This window comes from Lampetra fluviatilis, chromosome 23, assembly GCF_964198595.1.
Source record: "Lampetra fluviatilis chromosome 23, kcLamFluv1.1, whole genome shotgun sequence".
NCBI classification, from domain to species: Eukaryota; Metazoa; Chordata; class Hyperoartia; order Petromyzontiformes; family Petromyzontidae; genus Lampetra; species Lampetra fluviatilis.
This window is the reverse complement of record NC_136297.1, coordinates 6,793,132-6,810,102: the sequence shown is the minus strand read 5'-3', so window position 1 is coordinate 6,810,102 and position 16,971 is coordinate 6,793,132. Positions and strand designations below refer to the sequence as shown.

Genomic DNA, 16,971 nt, shown 5'->3' with positions numbered 1-16,971 from the left:
TGACGTCACATCAAAATGCGCAACTTTAAATAAATATAGACAACACGTTCTACTTAATTAAATAGACGTTTTAATAAATGTTTTTTCCTACAACATAAGAGTGCAGCGCCACATTAAATACGCACTGCAATGACAATAGTTTAAAGCGATTTGAAGCATGTTTAATATTTGGGGGGGGGGGGGGGCAGTGCTTTGGGACGTCATATTTGAGGGGGGGGGGTCTGACTTTTTGTGACGACGTGTGACGAAGGGGGGGGGGTCAAAAATCGTCCAAACAATTGAAAACGCGTTTCTTTCGAAATGCTTTTTGTGTTCAGTTAGTTGTCCTTACCCCGCAAACTCCGTTTAGCGCGGTTGGCTACGTACGGTGTGAAAGAAGTTCAACATACGCAGATACACAATAATTTTAATTGAATGGTGGGGTTATAAATAGTTGCGTTTTATTTGTTAAGCGTTTTGTTTACCTTTCCTAAAACTATTCACTCCTAACGTGGTTTTTGTATTATTATATACAACGTTTTGACCCGCTCCTGCTGGACATCCGTGGGAAATAAAGAGCTTGACAGATCATCGGATTCCTCCAGTATATAAAAATGTATTCTGAGAACGCGTTTTATGAACACTGCGGGCTTCCGTCGCCCCGCACCTCGCTCGTGACGTCACGGCCTGTACCCTCCTCCCTCTCGAGCAGCCATGGCGGATTCAGAGTAAGTGGCCTCTCTATGCGGACAATCCATCGCCATCCTTCACGAACATCGATCATTTTACGCCGATTAACCTGTGTTGTAATTAAATACCACGTCGATTAATTGATTTATCGGGTTATGGAGGGGATTTTTTTGCGTTCTTAAATGTCTTAACACGGGCGTACGGTTGCGTGCTCGGCGGTTACTGTACGCGGAACAGGCCCGTTTTGTCGCCACAACCGTGGGCTGGGTTTTGTTTGACAATACTTCACGAGGCCGTACGGGTGTAGTGAAGGCGTTGGAGAGCTTAGACGTGGTTTCGTAGACGTGAGGTACAGCAGTGGCTGGCTATATTTGACTGTATCTCGGGTAAAGCGATGCAACTTTTGCTCACGCGGGATCTTCCACACTCGCGACACGTGTTTAAGACGCGGCCTTTAAACGACGCCGCGGTGTGGTTATCGAGGAGAGGAGATATTTTCCATGGGGGGTCGATAACCAGCGTTGCGGAGCCGCATGCGGCTCTTTAAGGACTCCGTGATGATTTTTGTCAAGGGCCACCGTCACGTATTCACCACAGTACATTGCAGCCCTTGAAGTGTTGAGTTTTTACCGAATTTGAGAAAGATGGCTCTTATAGTAATAGGTTTTTACCCTTTCAACTGGTACAAAAACTGATACCTTTATACAAGGGATCATGTTTGCAATAACCACAACACAAGCAGTCAAAATGCAAACAAAAAGAAACAACTCCGATAATGATATGCACTGTCCTTGAATTTGATTGGTCCACACCCGAGACAGCTTTTCTTAGAGCCTAGTCTCCATTGGTGTTGGACCAGATGACGCCAAAAGTGGCTCTTGTTAGTTTGGCTGCCGGGACCACTGAGATAGTGGTACTCCAAATATTGCATTTCCCGTTATCAATCTGTGCGGCGCTTTGAGAGTTATCCCTTCGCATTTGTGGTGGGTTTGCCACGTGAGACAAACGCTCATCATAAGTAGTGGAATTGGCGGAGCATCCCAATGCAGAGCCTCGGCGATGAGGCCTGCCCTAGGTGTGTTGGTGCAAGGCGAAGCAGGCCTGTACACTGTAGTGCTTTGTTGTCCACGCAAATAACTGTGTGGGCTTGTGTCTGATTTGTGCAGAGAAGTGAAGAGGCTGCCCAAAGTACCTGAGAACCTGCTGAAGAAGCGGAAGGCTTACCAGGCCATCAAGGAAACGCAGAAGAAGCGAAATTTACAACAGAGGAAGGTAAACTTCAGCAACTGCCTTGACTCTTAATGATATTTAACATTACGATTATTATACCATGATCTTTATCCTAGGGTGCTCCACTGAGTTTAAAAAAAAAAAACTTACAGAAGGATCCAGCTGGGAATACTTACAAATCGGCAACCGGTTTGCTATGCCGTCTTGTACTGAAAACAATTGTAGCCTTTAATGTGGGTGTCCGTACATAATGTGTGTAATCCACCAACCCAGTCTACAAAGCGCAGCATTTACAGCTCGGTTCGACTTAAAGGAATTAATTTGGGTTATGAAATTGGCACCCAGTTACTTAACTTTAATGTTCGTGGCTACTGTTAACATCAGTGGCGAGTGATACTGGTAGTAACCTCCTGGTTACACCAGCCCACAGGGGATTCTTGTGTCCGTCCGTCGTGCATCCAAAAATGGGAGGGGTGGGGCTGGGTAGGGAGGGGCTGCTCACCCCGTGGTGCCCTTATAAAACTCAACGTTTAACATACTCACGCCGGCTTGTGCCCGCCCTCACAGTCGGCCATATTTGCGGAATACACCACGCCGCCGTTGACCCTGGCCATTGACCGAGCAACCCAACGTTCCTACCAGCTCCCTCCGCAGGAATGTGTTATCTGAACCGGTCATGGGTTGTGCCCAACCTTCGCCAACGCACACTGGCGAACATGGCGAAGTGTGTGGCCAACCGGCCACCCACGACCATCGGTGGCGTGGGGAAGCTTTCATTCAGCACTCGATTTTTTACAGGTGTAATGGCGACTTGGACGCACTTGTCTTGAGATGGTTTCTTTATTCAAGGAGCCATGTGCTCACACTCCCAAAAGGCGGAGAGACCCCATTGCAACATCCCCGAGTCTCCCGCGAATTTCCCTTGTATACAGTCTGAGGCCACGCCCCCATTCCCGGACCTTCTCGCTGGTTCTAGACCGCTCGCTCTACCAGCAGACTCGACTGTCCTCTTTTGTCCTCTGGCCACGCTCCTATTGTCGATCAATCCCATAGCCACCAGTCCACTCGCATTGCAAGCTGACTCCCCTGTCATTACCTCCCGTGGCCATTAGTCCATTGGTACTGCAGGTTGACTAATGTCAGTACACAGGACCTGATGACGGACGCTTGTGTTGCACCCGAAACGTCGTGGTTTATTTTATTTTCAACCTATGTGACTTTACCGAAAGAACCAAAGAGTATGGATTCCTGCAGTCACGAAAGCTTCAAATCAAGATAGGACTAATATTGTTTAAATTATTATTTTGACCTACCCGTGCGCGTGATAATATTAATTGCATGGGTTGTTTTTTTTACGTCCACTTTACCAAGGGTAAACACCCAACAATACTTGACGGTTTCACAGGGTCCACGTTCAGCGTCTGCTCGTCCTCGCTCACCTCCACAACCCCTCTCCTCAGGGCTCGAAGACCGAGCGCAAGATCAAGTTTAAGCGCGCGGAGCAGTTTCTGCGCGACAGCCGCAAAAGGGAGCGCGACGATGTGCGTCTGCAGCGACTGGAGTGCAAGCCTGGGCCCCACCTCACGCCGCCCGCAGAGCCGCGGCTCATCTTCGCCGTGCGCGTGCGCAGGTGATGACACGGACGCAATTTGAGAATGCATTTATTTTAGAACTGCTTTTTGTGTTCAGTTGTCCTTCCCTCGCAACTCCGGTGCGAAAGAAGTTCAACGTGGGTGGGAGCTGCCGCTTGCGTGGACAGCTCTCCTGCTTCCTTTCTCAAATAATGTACATGGGAAATTGTTGTCAATCCACTGCTGGAAAAGTGCCACCCCGGTATATTTGTCTTTGTGTATTAAAAATGAAAAAAAATCACACATTCCCAACTAAAACTTTTTTTATTTCACCTGGTAAGGTTATGTTTCGGGGGGGGGGGGGGGGAGAATCATGATTGATTGAATAAGCGCTGTTAGGGATGGGTGTTTACGGAGGCCATTGTCCAGCAGTGGAACGATCATAGCCGATGAGTCGATAACATTCAGGCATTGCAGCACTACCCAATGCCTCTGGTCATCAGCAGTTAACTATCTTTGCTCTCACAGTTGCAACGCGTGCAGCTTTAAGGCAAAGCGCTGCCTGCAATTGCTGCGTCTGTGCCGCATCTTCTCGGGCGTTTTCATCAAACTTGGCAAGACGTCGCTGCACATGCTGCGCGAGGTGGAGCCCTTCATCGCGTGGGGGTAAGATGAAAATCCCACCCTTGCCTATCGCTATCCTCGTAACTTCATATTTATACCGCACCTCCCATGCACTGCACATTGCGGCTGTCTGCAGCAGGGGACCCCTGGTGGCAACTGTCCTGTGAGGGATGCATTGAACGCAGCACTGGCCAGCATTAGTCTGCCTGTAGGGGCTGATGATGAAGTGATATGCAAGCCATTTGTAAAATTTTGACTGACACAACGGGAGTTGTCCATACACTCGAGTTCTGGGAAAAATCGGGCCTACTCAGATCTGCTCAAGTCAACTTGAGTTTGCTGTCTATGGAAATTAGGATTTCGGTGGCCAGGTAGCATTGTGGTCCACTTTACCACTGAGCTAGCTTGTGTAGCCTAATTCCGGCCACACCACGTGCTTGTATGTCAAACTGGGTGTGTTTGTGTTGAATCTCACCAGGTACCCAAACCTAAAGTCTGTGCGTGAGCTGATCTTGAAGCGGGGACAGACCAAGGTGAACGGAAAGTTGTGCCCTCTCACCGACAACGCCATGATTGAGGACCGCCTGGGTAATACTCCCACCCCACCACACTCGTTTCCTCGTGTGTATACTAGTTTGTGTGCTCACTAATAGCACTTGCTCTTATCTTTTAGGTTTTGTAAGCAATACGGGGATCTTGGTTTATGTGTCTGCTGTCTTCCAATAAGTTGTTAATAACGATCATTCACATTTATATTTCCCCCTCTGTCAGAACCATTCCAAGGCACTTTACCATATCCATTCTAATCATCACACTGCACTTAACAATCGTACAACATTCAGCCACACATACCCTTATAAGCCATGCTCATTTAGAAAATTGCTTGGAGCCGCGTTTTTACGCCTGACTTGAGGCGAGATGACGAAGGGATACGACTAAATTTGTAATATAATGAATTATATAATTATTTGCTGATGCCAGTCGGATGAATTTATGGACGTATACATCCAAATTGTAATGTAACAATGAAGCCACAGTGAAGATGTACAGTGTTTTGAGGTGGCGGTCGCACTAGGATGCTGTATGAATACAAATAGCATGAATACGGAAAGGCGTGGTTAGTGACGTTCGACGGTGGTGTGTGTGTGTGCGCGCTCACGCAGGCAAGCATGGCATGGTGTGCCTGGAGGACGTGATCCACGAGATCTTCACGCTTGGCAAGAACTTCCGCACGACCGCCTTCTTCCTGCAGCCCATGATACTGTCGGTGGCGCGGCACTCGCGGCTCAGCAAGGGCGGCCAGGAGTCCGAAACCGGCCCCACGGGTGACCGCGGGGATGCCATCAACCAGCTCATCCGCCAGCTTAATTAAGAGGCTTCACCACAAGGAGACGGGAAGAGGTTTTCGTTGCGAGTTGTCACCTAGCAGCAGTATTGGTGGACCCTTTAGTAAACGGAAGATTGTTTACCGGACAATCTGTGCCTGCTGGTTATTGTCTCATTCTGCACCTGAGTTTTGCTGTGTGTCGCTTGAACGGAAACATTCTTTGTGTAGCTGTATTCTGAAAATTAATTTTCAGCAAATAGCACCACGTTTTATGTGCAACAGTCCAATCCCAGCAATGCACACACCACCACCATAACCGTTGAAACATATCTTGACAAATCACACGTGTAGCCTCGGTGTTGAGGCAAATGGTGTTCGCGTGCCGGCGCACGAGGGGATGATGGTGTGGCCAGCACAACGCCTGGCCGTCTCTGACTCCCCAGCACTGATACACGTCGGGTATACATGTTGGGGATGATGTGACCAAAGGGGGGGGGAGGCCAGTTAACATTTCACATATCACTCGGCCACCGATGTTTGCTGTGGCGGGTAAACGAACTTAGGCCACCAGGTTCATAGTGCAGAACGGGAACATACACCAGTTCTCCCAACACACTGCATATACAAATTAAAACCGATTATTGCATGATTCAATGCGTGTACTGCGAGTAAGATTCAACTTGATAGACGTATTGATGAATCGTTAAATGTCTATTGCCCACCATCTCATCTAAGTGATGACCTAAAGACGTAATTGCATCGTGAAGCAATTAGATTTAACAAGACCATGTAAAAGGGTTTTTAATTGGTGTAAAGGTTCAACCAGTCGATGTCTGTTTGAAAAGCACGGGCCAAATAAACATGACCATCAGAACTAGCAGGCTTATTGCAAATTGTATTTTTGTAATTGGTAATATGTATTTCCTATTTTTAAGTTTTCTTTTTGTAATAATTTCCATTAGTAAACTCGTACTGAAAAACATGGTTAACCCTGTACCTCGGTTGATGGCCATTGCTTGAAAGCTTTGCTCATTTTTTTGCCGAGTTGATGGTAATGTTTTTTTTGTTGGGGTCTCATTGTTCCTGTACATTGTCACTGGCAACAAAGACAACTTTCAAACTATGATGGCATTTGTGTTTTATTAAATTAAAAGTTCACTTTAAGCTAAATCCTGATTGAAACTCCTCCCCCCAAAAAAAATTGTGCAAGGCTTAGCCCATTTTATGTATGGAATTACAGTGTGTAAATTAGATCTGTGGAAGTATATGTTACTGGTAGGAACCTGGTTACACCAGCCCACGGGATTATTGTGTCCGTCCATCGTGCAGGGAGGGGCTGGGTGGGGCTGGTCACCCCGTGGTGCCCTTATAAAACTCAACGTTTAACCTACTCACGCCGGCTTGTGCCCGCCCTCACAGTCGCGCATATTTACGGAATACACCACGCCGCCGTTGACCCTGGCCATTGACCGAGCAACCCAAAGTTCCTAATGTGTTAAGTGGATGGGCCATTTCGGTTGGTCAATGAGAATTTCTGGTGCGGGTGAAATGCACTCTCTAGTGGGCGCTACACCATCCCATAGGTGTGTGTTAGGGGATGAGACTAACGTTAGTCAATGGACCCTTTATTAAAGTGGTGTGAGGACTGGAAGTTTCCAGATATTACATGTATTTTTCCAGTGTTCGTCGAAATCGGTCAATATCAAGTGAAGGCTCTGTAAGGCCTGTTACATAACCATACGTGTTAATCGAATGTTTTAGAAGGAACAGAATGATTAAATTTGGCACAAAGAATCTATACGGAGGTTTTGGAAGGGTGCTGAAAAGAAACTGGTTGACTCCAATGATACATTCTGAATTTTGAGCCCTTAAATCGGATTCCCAAGCCTCTAGTCCTCGACACACATCTTTCCACGTTTAAAATTTTTGTTGGACCAACAACGACATGGGTTCATGTTGATTTTTTTTCATGGGTGAAAATAAATTGTGAATTTTCCCACTCGGGACCAAGGTTAAGGTCCCAAGTAGGACAAACACAATATCAAGGATAAAATGTACTCAAGTCTGCAAAATCAGGGCAAGTGTCAACAGAGGAATCCTTCAGGACATCTCAAAGGTTCTTTGTCCACATGTTACTTTTTTATTTAAAACCCCACAAGGCAATAATTAGCATACAGGCGATTTTCAAGTTAAGACAGTTTATTCATTACATTTTTAAAAGTAATTTTGTCACCAATTTAAAGGCCCAAACGCATGATCAGTGGCGAGGTACATGGCAAACCATTATGGGGCTTTGTATTGATGTCAGTCACGTTCCAACTTCAGGAATATTCCAATTGCCTTCCTTGAAAAGTTTTAATAAACCACCACCACTCCGCACGGCGCCTTCGCCTACGCCGATGTTGAATGATTTGCCTTGTGCCCATCTTCTGTTACTCAAAGCCCTCACGAGTGTTGGGCGTGACCAAATTAAAAGTAAAACCCCAAAACAAGATTTTTTTTTCGCGCCATTGTGATGACGGGGCTAAACCAATTAAGCGCCTCCACTTGAGAGCCTGCGTTAATCTCGTTTGGGAAACCCGGGAGTTGAACCCAGCGTCTCCATGGTGCTGGCTCATTGCTCTTACGAGAGCTGTAGTATCAGCCTCCCTGAGCCACCGGGGCCGCCTCGAATCCAGAAATTTTCAACACATCAAGCCATTGTTCCTTAAATCAATACTTCAGTAATAACAATATACACGAGTATAGCACCAAACAGGAAAGCTGATCACTTCGCTGTGCGTGTGTGTAGTTAATAGGAGTGAAAAAAAATGTGAGGGTTCTAGGAAAGTAAACTCTTAGTACTGGGTATATTTTAGCGGTTGTGCTGTCGAGCTCTCGTATACATTTTCCGGTTGTAACTTGGTATACCTTAATGCATCGGAGAGCAATTAAGTAAACTCTTTAGGGGGTCATAGGCTTCACAACATCCCACAGTTGTCACTAATATTTCGATTGACGGGAAACGTTTACTCGCAGCTTACTGGTCGGTGTGTGAAAGAAAAAACCATCGTAACCATTGCTTTATAAAAAAAAAAATCTTGAGAATCCCGTCGCTGTCCTTGCATCCGTCACCTTCTCTTCCCGCTGAGCGTGAAGCATTCACCATCACGGCAACCGCTCTCCCACGCTTGGGAATTCTCCAATTTCTACGGGACGTGCTCAGGCATCGGGAGAACCGAGAGCACGACAAAAGAAGAAGGGAGAAGACTGAGGGGAGGAAACGAGATGGCGGAGGGGAATACTCGATGAGCACGGGCTGGACAGGAGAGACAATTTGGGAAAGAAGTCAATGAGGAAAGTAGGAAAAATGTGGAGGAGAGTAAGCGATGAGAAAATATTGCAGTGGAACAATAAGCAGTGCTTGTGATGAAAGCAAGCCAGAAGGGATAGGAAAAGGGGAGGGCAGAGGTCACGTGAAAGGGGCGGCCGTTCGTGTTGAGCTCATGGGGTCATCGGGGTCAGGCCGTGTGGGGCGTAGGGTTCAAGGGTCGCACGTCTACGCCAAGTGCGATGACCGGGTGTGACGCGGCGCTGCGTGACGTCGTTTCTTGCTCTTCCCGCTGCCGTGGTTCTTGTTGCTGCTGATGATGATAAATGGCGGCCCCTGGGGCACGCACGCCGAGTTGTCGCAGATTCCGGCCGTCCCGGCCGCACCGGATGACCCTTGAAGTCCGACGCGTCCCGGATCTCCAGGGTCGCCCGCTGACCCATCTCGTCCATTCCGGCTCACGCCCTCAGGGCCCGGAACACCTGGGGGTGCCACAGAGTGAGCCCCGGATTTATGAAATATTAGCTCACTTCATCACTTTTCCATCACTACTACCACGGTTATTGTTCCCATGAACTCCACTCATTGATTCCTCCGCCCGTGCAACTACCACCCTTACCTTGAGGACCTGGATCTCCCACAGAGCCTTTAATGGCCTTTCCTACAGCTCCTTTGTCACCAGTAGTGCCCAGTTCACCTGGCCACACGCACATGTGTACACACAACAAAGCATTAACATTCAAGCGTAATTATGAAATGTACTTGTAGTTTTTTAGGTTTTGTTTTGGGGAATTTTCAGCCAGGTCTAATTTTTGGGTTACGTTTCACTATATTCTCGCCAGGATGTCATTCACATCTGCCTTGTTTGTTACCAATATGCATACTGGCAGAAATATAACATCTCTAATGGCTTAAACTTAGGTCTGATAGTTTAAACAATGGCCTAAGCACTACAGAATGTCCCAAACATGCACCCTAACCCTAAACACACACAGGACTAAACGCCCCACCACATCTGTGTGCCGACAAGACGTTCCTTGGCCATCTCACCCTTGGGCCCTGTGTCTCCCATGATGCCCCAAGGTCCCTTGAGGCCGGGCGAGCCACGTGGGCCCTGCAGGCCGGTGACTCCCGTGTCGCCGGGCGGCCCAGGAGGGCCAGGCGGCCCAGGTAGGCCCGGCATTCCAAGCTCACGTCGCTGCAGGCTGGAGGAGAGATGGGCCACCTGGTCTGGTGCAGGGCCGGGTGTAGGGGGCGACGGGTGGTGGGGGGTAGTGGCGGCCACAAGCGACAAGGAAAGAGACGCGCAGAGAAAGGATTGTTTATCACCGTCCCATCGTGTCTCATGGCTGTACCGCTCGGTGTTGTTCGGCACGACGCCTCACGTTTCGCTCCACGTGCTTCTTCGCGAACCGAATTGAAAGCTCACAGCACGTAACGCGAAACGTTGGACATGCGGTAGAACTTGAAAACGCATGGGAAATGTGAACAATCTTTTTTACAAAACTAACATTAATGAAAACAGAACAGTGCCATTGCTTTCGTGGGTATAGCCTGGTGCAGGCTGCTTGGGCACACTCACCGGTCATCATGCGTGTGCAGAGCTCGCGGATTCTCTGCTCGCTGGAGATCGGTCCCTGTGACGGGGCGGGGAATGAACGAAGGAGTACGCAAGAGTTAAACAAAAAAACTAAACTTTACAACCTCAATTTTGCAGGAAGTGTTGGCTACACAAATTTTATTCAGATTTTCCAAATGCTTAATCTGATCTGCCTAAAAGCGTTTTAACTTGCAGGTACAGCGGCGGTAAAGGAGCTATAATTATCGATATTGAAAACGCATCGACCCTCGTGGATGCCAGGGCGATAAACCGGTCACGCCGCAGTCCTCGCGCGCATCACTCAGTTTTTTTCAGTTTCATTTATTTGGTATAGCCCTGTGAGCCATTCGGCTCTTGAATCGGGTGTAACCGCAACAAACAAAAACATGACCAAGAAAACATCTTAATGTGACTATGTGACTAAGTGCAAACAGAGAATCCAGGAAAAGACAGCAAAATATTCCACAAAAAGCACCGTACACCAACGCTGTGTGCAAAAATCCCAGTGGGATGCAAGTCAAACAACAACAACAACAACCACAAGACAACTTAGATTAAGGCCATCAGTCTAACTCCGTACTACAACAAACAAACATAGCCAAACCAAAAAACGTTTTCGAAATCACCAAAATAAAGCCATAAAAGCAATATAACAGTGATCATTCGAACTGTGACCGAATTTTCACCATAAACGACATTAACAACATGTACCACCAAAACCCTGCAGCCATAGCTGGCTGCATGAGTCACTCCACAGCAGCAGGAGCATCAGTCGGAGTATCACCAATTTCCAATGCTCCTTTAAGATCAGCACACTAAATCACATCACTCACGGGAGGCCCTGGTCGACCCGAGCGTCCGGGGACCCCAGGCTCCCCCTCGGTGCCCGTCTTGCCTTGAGACCCGGGCCTCCCCTCCGGGCCCAGCTCCCCACGGGGCCCGTTGGCTCCTCCAGGGCCCATCTCACCCAGGGGCCCCGGCTGATTGCGTTAGTGAGACAGGAGCAAGGTGGAGAGAAGGGGAGGGGGGCGAGCAATAAATGACGGGCAGGGAGGTACACAAAGCAGACACAGACACGCGTTTAGACCGATATCATGAAGCATCATCGTCATCCCCTTTCCCCTGCCTCCAGCTTGTCGTCAGTAGAATATATGTGGCCCCTCTCCCCCTCGCTCGTGCATTTGTACCGGCTCTTGTTTAATTAAAAAAACTATTTTCAAAAATCTTCTTCATCATCGATGATCAATCCACAAGTTGGATGAAGGTCTCCCCAAGACGGCACCATCTCTCGCGATCACACGAAGCAACAATCCACTCAGCACCTACAAATTGTAACAATATTATTTACACTGATATTATGTCCGTTGTCAATTCACTGCTGGAAGAAGGCTTCTCGAGAGAACGTGCGGATTATGTTTAACTATACTTCACCACAACGCTCAGTGTGGGTTGGTGAAGTAAGCGGGAGAGAGCCAAGAGCTGTTCAGTTATACTGGTAGGAACGAAGTGGACCAGACCACCAATAGATTATATCGTCCGTCCGTCCGTCCGTGTATCAACATCGACCCCTACTGCAAACACTTGGCAGGACCCTACAAAAACCTTTTGACTCAGTGGGGCTTTCCTGGCTTAACAAGTGTAATAATACATTATGTTTATATTCTTTGGTTATTCGTTCCTACCAGCCCACCCCGCAGGGTCCTGTTCAATCGCCACTGATGTTCGCCGTGGCTGGGAATCGAACTCGGGTCGCCGGGTTCGTCATGCAGCAGCAGTTACCCCGCGATCGACACAGCATGGGATTAGTGAGGCCAGCATCCAGCAGTGAATTGACAAACAGATCGACATTCATTCGTTCAAACCGAGTTCTTTCTCCGACTTCTCAATGGAAACCCAGTGAACGGTTTACGAGGCCCAGCCACAACGGTGCTCTGGCTGCAGTCGACTGTGAATCGAGTGTCAGTGAGCGGCAACACTTCTGAACGTGAACGGTCTTTAACAAAAAAGTGTTGCGTGCGGTGAATGCAATTCTCAAAAACTCACCGCCCCCTTTTGGCCTTTGCCTCCCACGGGTCCCTGCGAGGGTGAAAAGCAAAGAAGGAAGGAGTTTAAATCGATCACGAGGCCGATCCGTTCCGCGTAGCCGGCTCGTTGTCTGCGCACGTGCCGGCCGTACCAAGAGTCGTCTTCGTGGCTGGAGTTAATAAAATAATAAAAATATTATTTTTACTTTACCGAAAGAACCAAGAAGATGAATCCCTGCAGTCACGAAAGCTTTAAATCGAAATGTGGCTGGAGTTCTTGGTGTTCACTTCACAGCGCACGAGATTTTAATTGTTTTCCCCTACCAGTCCTAGATGTCCCGCTGTCACCTACAGCAGACACCTCGATATGCGTATATTCGATAATAAAACAAAGTTTCGGTAGATAACGAATCTTTGGATTGCTTCCCATTATTTTATACAGAAAGCTAAAATAAGAAAGCGTTAAAGTAATACATTCATACACTGAGATGAATAATACATGTGTTGATCTAGAGTATGATATAAATGTGACTACAATTATAATAAGATATGGATTCTTTACACGGTTTCTTTTATTTGCGTCAGTTGTTTTATTTATTTTGATATTGTACAGTATAAAATATATTATTTTCGATATAAATGGGCTTTGTTTACGATATGAATAGTCGGTTATGAAGTCTTTATAGCATGAAGTTGTACGTTACGAAGGCTGGGAACGCATCCTCTGTATCAATGTTATAAGTTATTCAATATACGAGTTTTCAATACATCTACTTTGTATATCGAGGAATTATTGTATTCCTGTCGTTCCCTCCCCCACCCCTACCCCTCCCCCAATTTTATCCCAGTCGTGCTATCCATGCCATGTCAAGAGGCAATGCCACCCAACGAAGAATCCACAACGAACTCTCCCAGAGCAGTACATACCCTGTGTGTTTGAGAATGGCCCGTGGAGGCAGAGATCACAGAACTACTTCTCAGAGCCCTTCAAGTGATCTTTATAATTTACCAATGATTTCGGTGAGACTGTATTGGCAGCGGTGCACAAGCACAAACACCGAACAACGCAACACATTCGTCAATAATATTGCTGCCTTAATTCTGCGAGCTAAATTAAGCAAAAAAAGCATTTAACCAAATGCTCTTTTTTTTATCCGCAGTCATCGGTCAGTGGGCTGGGACCATCAACTCGATACACCTGAGAACCCGGTTTAATCCCACGCAGCTCAAATCCAAATCCCACGCATAGTCAGGAAGTGGAGTTTGATTCTCACAGTGTCCGCACAATTAAATAAACACGTATGTCCACGGTTTCTCTTCACAACATTCACGATGGCGGTGGTGATTTAGTCAGCTTATTTCAGGTCAGGGCCATGGAGTGATCTTTTTCAAATGGTGACCCGGCCAAAACAGCCGATGGAGTAGCAAGAATGTTACACAGGAAGGGAGCGTTTTACTTGAGTTGCATAGACCACGACCATTTAATAAGGCATTTGTAACAGAATTTAAGGAGGCAGTCAGAGTAGCAACCAGGCTAGTTTCCTCTGCTACTGCAGAAGAGGACAGCGTGCGCGTTCGTTGGGACCTCCTGAGCGAGCAGTGAACCCGAGAGAAGCGATGTGTGGACCGGAGGATTTGGCCGTAGAAACATCCGGAGAATAAGAGCACTACGGATTTGCAGGAATCGTCGTCTTGGTGATCTCTCTCTCTCTACGACCCATCACCGTTTGTTTCTTCGGCGTTTCGAGACGCGGTCACATTTCGAGACGCGATTTCATGGCAGGTTTTTTTTTTTGCCGCGCACAGCTCGTTTCAGCCGTAGCCACCACCACCATCGCCGAGGTTTTTTGCGCGAGTTGCCGGTGAGTTCCTCTCACCTTATTGCCGTCATCCCCCTTGACGCCGGAGCCTCCGTCCAAACCCTGACCGCAGGCAAGAGATGCATTGTTGTTGTTGTTATATTGCCACTCGTTCATTCGGTTAGTTGAGAGTTTTTAATGTGTTAATTAAAGTCGCAAATTGAATGTTAAGAATATTATTGAGATTGCAACTTTCATGCCTAAGAAAATCAGCCTATATCTCGCACATCACCATTACCATCATACCACGATGAAATATTATTTTACCATTTTACCACATATACACTTCTCATTATCCTTACAAAAGAGATTATACATCGTGCATCCATCATCACACCACATTAAAAAAATTAGTCATGCAGCATTCAATCATTTACCACGCATCCATGTTTCATAAGCTATCATATTGACAAAATCTCGAGAAAAATACGTGTTGTAAGGGAGATTACAATCATAACAATAATAACAATCCTAACTATGAAAATAAAATATGAACATTAGCAATAGAAACTACTCACAGGGTCTCCCTTTTGGCCGCCATTTCCTCGCCCTCCCTGGAAAAAAAGGATTAGTGCTTTACATTTGAAAATCCACAAAATTGATATTTCTTTGGCATTTGCTTCCCCCCTCAAATTTATAAGACCTGCATAATGAGCAACCGTGCCACAGAGCAAATCTTTTTTTCGAAAATGTCTTTTCACGCATTCATAGATGACCACTTGGGCCTATGGAATCGCTATACCTGAGAACTCAATTGAATCTCGACTTTCCGGAAAGTGCAGGATTCAAACCGATACATTTTGGCCTAGTTTTCTCGACACGGGCATAAGCATCATCACCCTATGAGAGATACCCATTGACTTTTAAACACATCCTGTCATTTCAAAGTTTTGTAAAGCCTATTCAAGTGCCAACACCGACTTCAGAAACAGTCTTTTGTTCAGCCGCTAGTCCAGGGGTCAGCAGCCAAAATAACAAGAAAAGACATTTTTTGGGAATTCGGTAAGAAAAAAAAATCGCTATTGGAAGACCCACAACGCATGTGAATATGAGTCTGTGGTCCTGATTAAGTAACGTCACAAAGCAGCCCTTAAAAAGCCGCATGCGGCTCCGGAGCCGCAGGTTGCCAAACCCTGTGCTAGTCGCTGGACTGCAGAGGTAGGTAAGAAGGGCTTCCACTACTACGGAAGGGCTTCCACTACACAGGGAGCTCTCGATGCTACATAGTTGATTTACCCAGAAATCCCCACCAGTAATTAACCCACAGATGACACCGCGCTGAAGAAGCTGTGGAAGACAGTAATTTGAACAATTGGATGCAACTGGGAGTATCTATTTCGATTTAAACCAAGAAGATGGGAGTATCTAATGCAGTGGTCTTCACTAAGATAAGACATCAGCGTGAGGGACGCCACACCCCCTGCAAGGCGTTTTTCACTTTTGTGTATTGTCAGGGGCCGCACCAAATGCCACCAGAGGCCCCCAATGGCCCGCGAACCTTGCAATGAAATACACTGGTCTAATGCAAAGGTCTTGAGTAATATCATGGACAGCGCTAAATAGGACACACACACACACACCGAGAGACGCTGCGCTGAAGCAAAGCACTGTGGGAATTCTCACCTTGTGACCCTTCATGCCGAGGGGTCCGGGAGCTCCGGGCAAGCCCAGAACTCCAGGGTCACCCAAGGGACCCTGGTTGAGAAATGAAAATAAAACAAAAAGGGAATTAAAAACGTCATCGCATTTTCTTCAGTAACAATAAACATCACAACGCACAGGTGGCTTGGGAAAGCAGTGCAGCGTTGGTGCTCTACGCTCCACGAGGAACCAACACCTGTGCAGTGGTTTAACTAGAAACATTCACTTTGTTGCTGAGATTTTTTTTGTCTAAAAGCTTCGTTTCACTCGAGAACATTTCGTAGTCACGATGTTTAATTCTGCGGCTTCATATGTGGCACTTGAACCTCTACTCTTAACAAAGCATTAATTTCACCCAGGTCTCCGGCGAAAGAAATGAACGCTTGTCGTGTCAACAGGATTGTATTTTACCTGGCCTTAAAAGCAAACGGAGTGAACCACAGTGTGTGGCAACGCAGATCCGACCCGACATGTACACGAGAGTAACAACAACAACAACAATAATAATAATGCCAACGATGACGCCATCTCACCTGTACGCCTGGCTCTCCTGGAGGCCCAATGGGGCCCATCTGCCCGGGCCGCCCCTGTAACGACACACAGGGCCCTGCCTGGTAAGAGCGCCGTCGGCACGGACGCGAAACTCACCGTGTGTCGTGTAGTGCCCTGTTGTGTTTGTGTTTTTTATTTGTACCGCGTGTGTCACCCGGCACCATGTCGGACGATTCGGACATCCAGCTCGTTCAGTTTTCTGAAGAAGCTCCCGGGGTGTGGTGGCGAAACGTCGGACATCGTGCCAAACGGCACTCGGTAATAACCAGAAAATGCACTGGAGAGCTACATCAGAAACCCGCAGCGCGCTCGATCCTGTGAGATCTCGGAAGCTAAGCAGGTTTGAACCTGGACAGTGCTTAAGGTTTGTGTCTGCAATGCACGGCAAGTTGTTATAGGCTGAGGGGTGAAGTGGGTGGACAGCAGAGGGCAGTGCATCAGAATACATTGTTGTAATGTACTTTATATGCTCCCCCGACACATGAAGGGTTATACAACTCCGTGTTCGATTGAAATTGGCTAAAACTTAACGGGATGAGGTGTCTGTATCTGGTGAAACGATGG

At 47.2% G+C, this 16,971-nt stretch overlaps 2 protein-coding genes across 2 annotated transcripts in view; one reads left to right on the top strand and one right to left on the bottom strand.

Moving 5' to 3' along the window:
* The first annotated feature begins 609 nt into the window (after window positions 1-609).
* On the top strand, window positions 610-6,544 carry RPL7L1 (ribosomal protein L7 like 1). The gene is made up of 6 exons (XM_078866951.1): window positions 610-707; window positions 1,836-1,941; window positions 3,360-3,529; window positions 3,999-4,136; window positions 4,573-4,682; window positions 5,258-6,544. Exons 1-6 carry the CDS (start codon window positions 694-696, stop codon window positions 5,464-5,466), a joined length of 747 nt encoding a protein of 248 aa, XP_078723077.1. The 5' UTR covers window positions 610-693; the 3' UTR covers window positions 5,467-6,544.
* Window positions 6,545-8,413: 1,869 nt separating this feature from the next.
* Window positions 8,414-16,971, bottom strand: part of LOC144940865 (uncharacterized) — a 38,233-nt gene continuing 29,675 nt past the window's right edge. The window contains exons 23-32 of the mRNA XM_078867357.1: window positions 16,389-16,442; window positions 15,838-15,909; window positions 14,733-14,768; window positions 14,233-14,277; window positions 12,375-12,407; window positions 11,165-11,311; window positions 10,314-10,368; window positions 9,782-9,961; window positions 9,351-9,428; window positions 8,414-9,213 (exon numbers count right to left, since the gene is read on the bottom strand). Of these exons, the coding sequence (XP_078723483.1) occupies window positions 8,960-9,213; window positions 9,351-9,428; window positions 9,782-9,961; window positions 10,314-10,368; window positions 11,165-11,311; window positions 12,375-12,407; window positions 14,233-14,277; window positions 14,733-14,768; window positions 15,838-15,909; window positions 16,389-16,442 (954 nt within the window). The 3' untranslated portion in view covers window positions 8,414-8,959. The remainder of the gene's footprint in view (window positions 9,214-9,350; window positions 9,429-9,781; window positions 9,962-10,313; window positions 10,369-11,164; window positions 11,312-12,374; window positions 12,408-14,232; window positions 14,278-14,732; window positions 14,769-15,837; window positions 15,910-16,388; window positions 16,443-16,971) is intronic.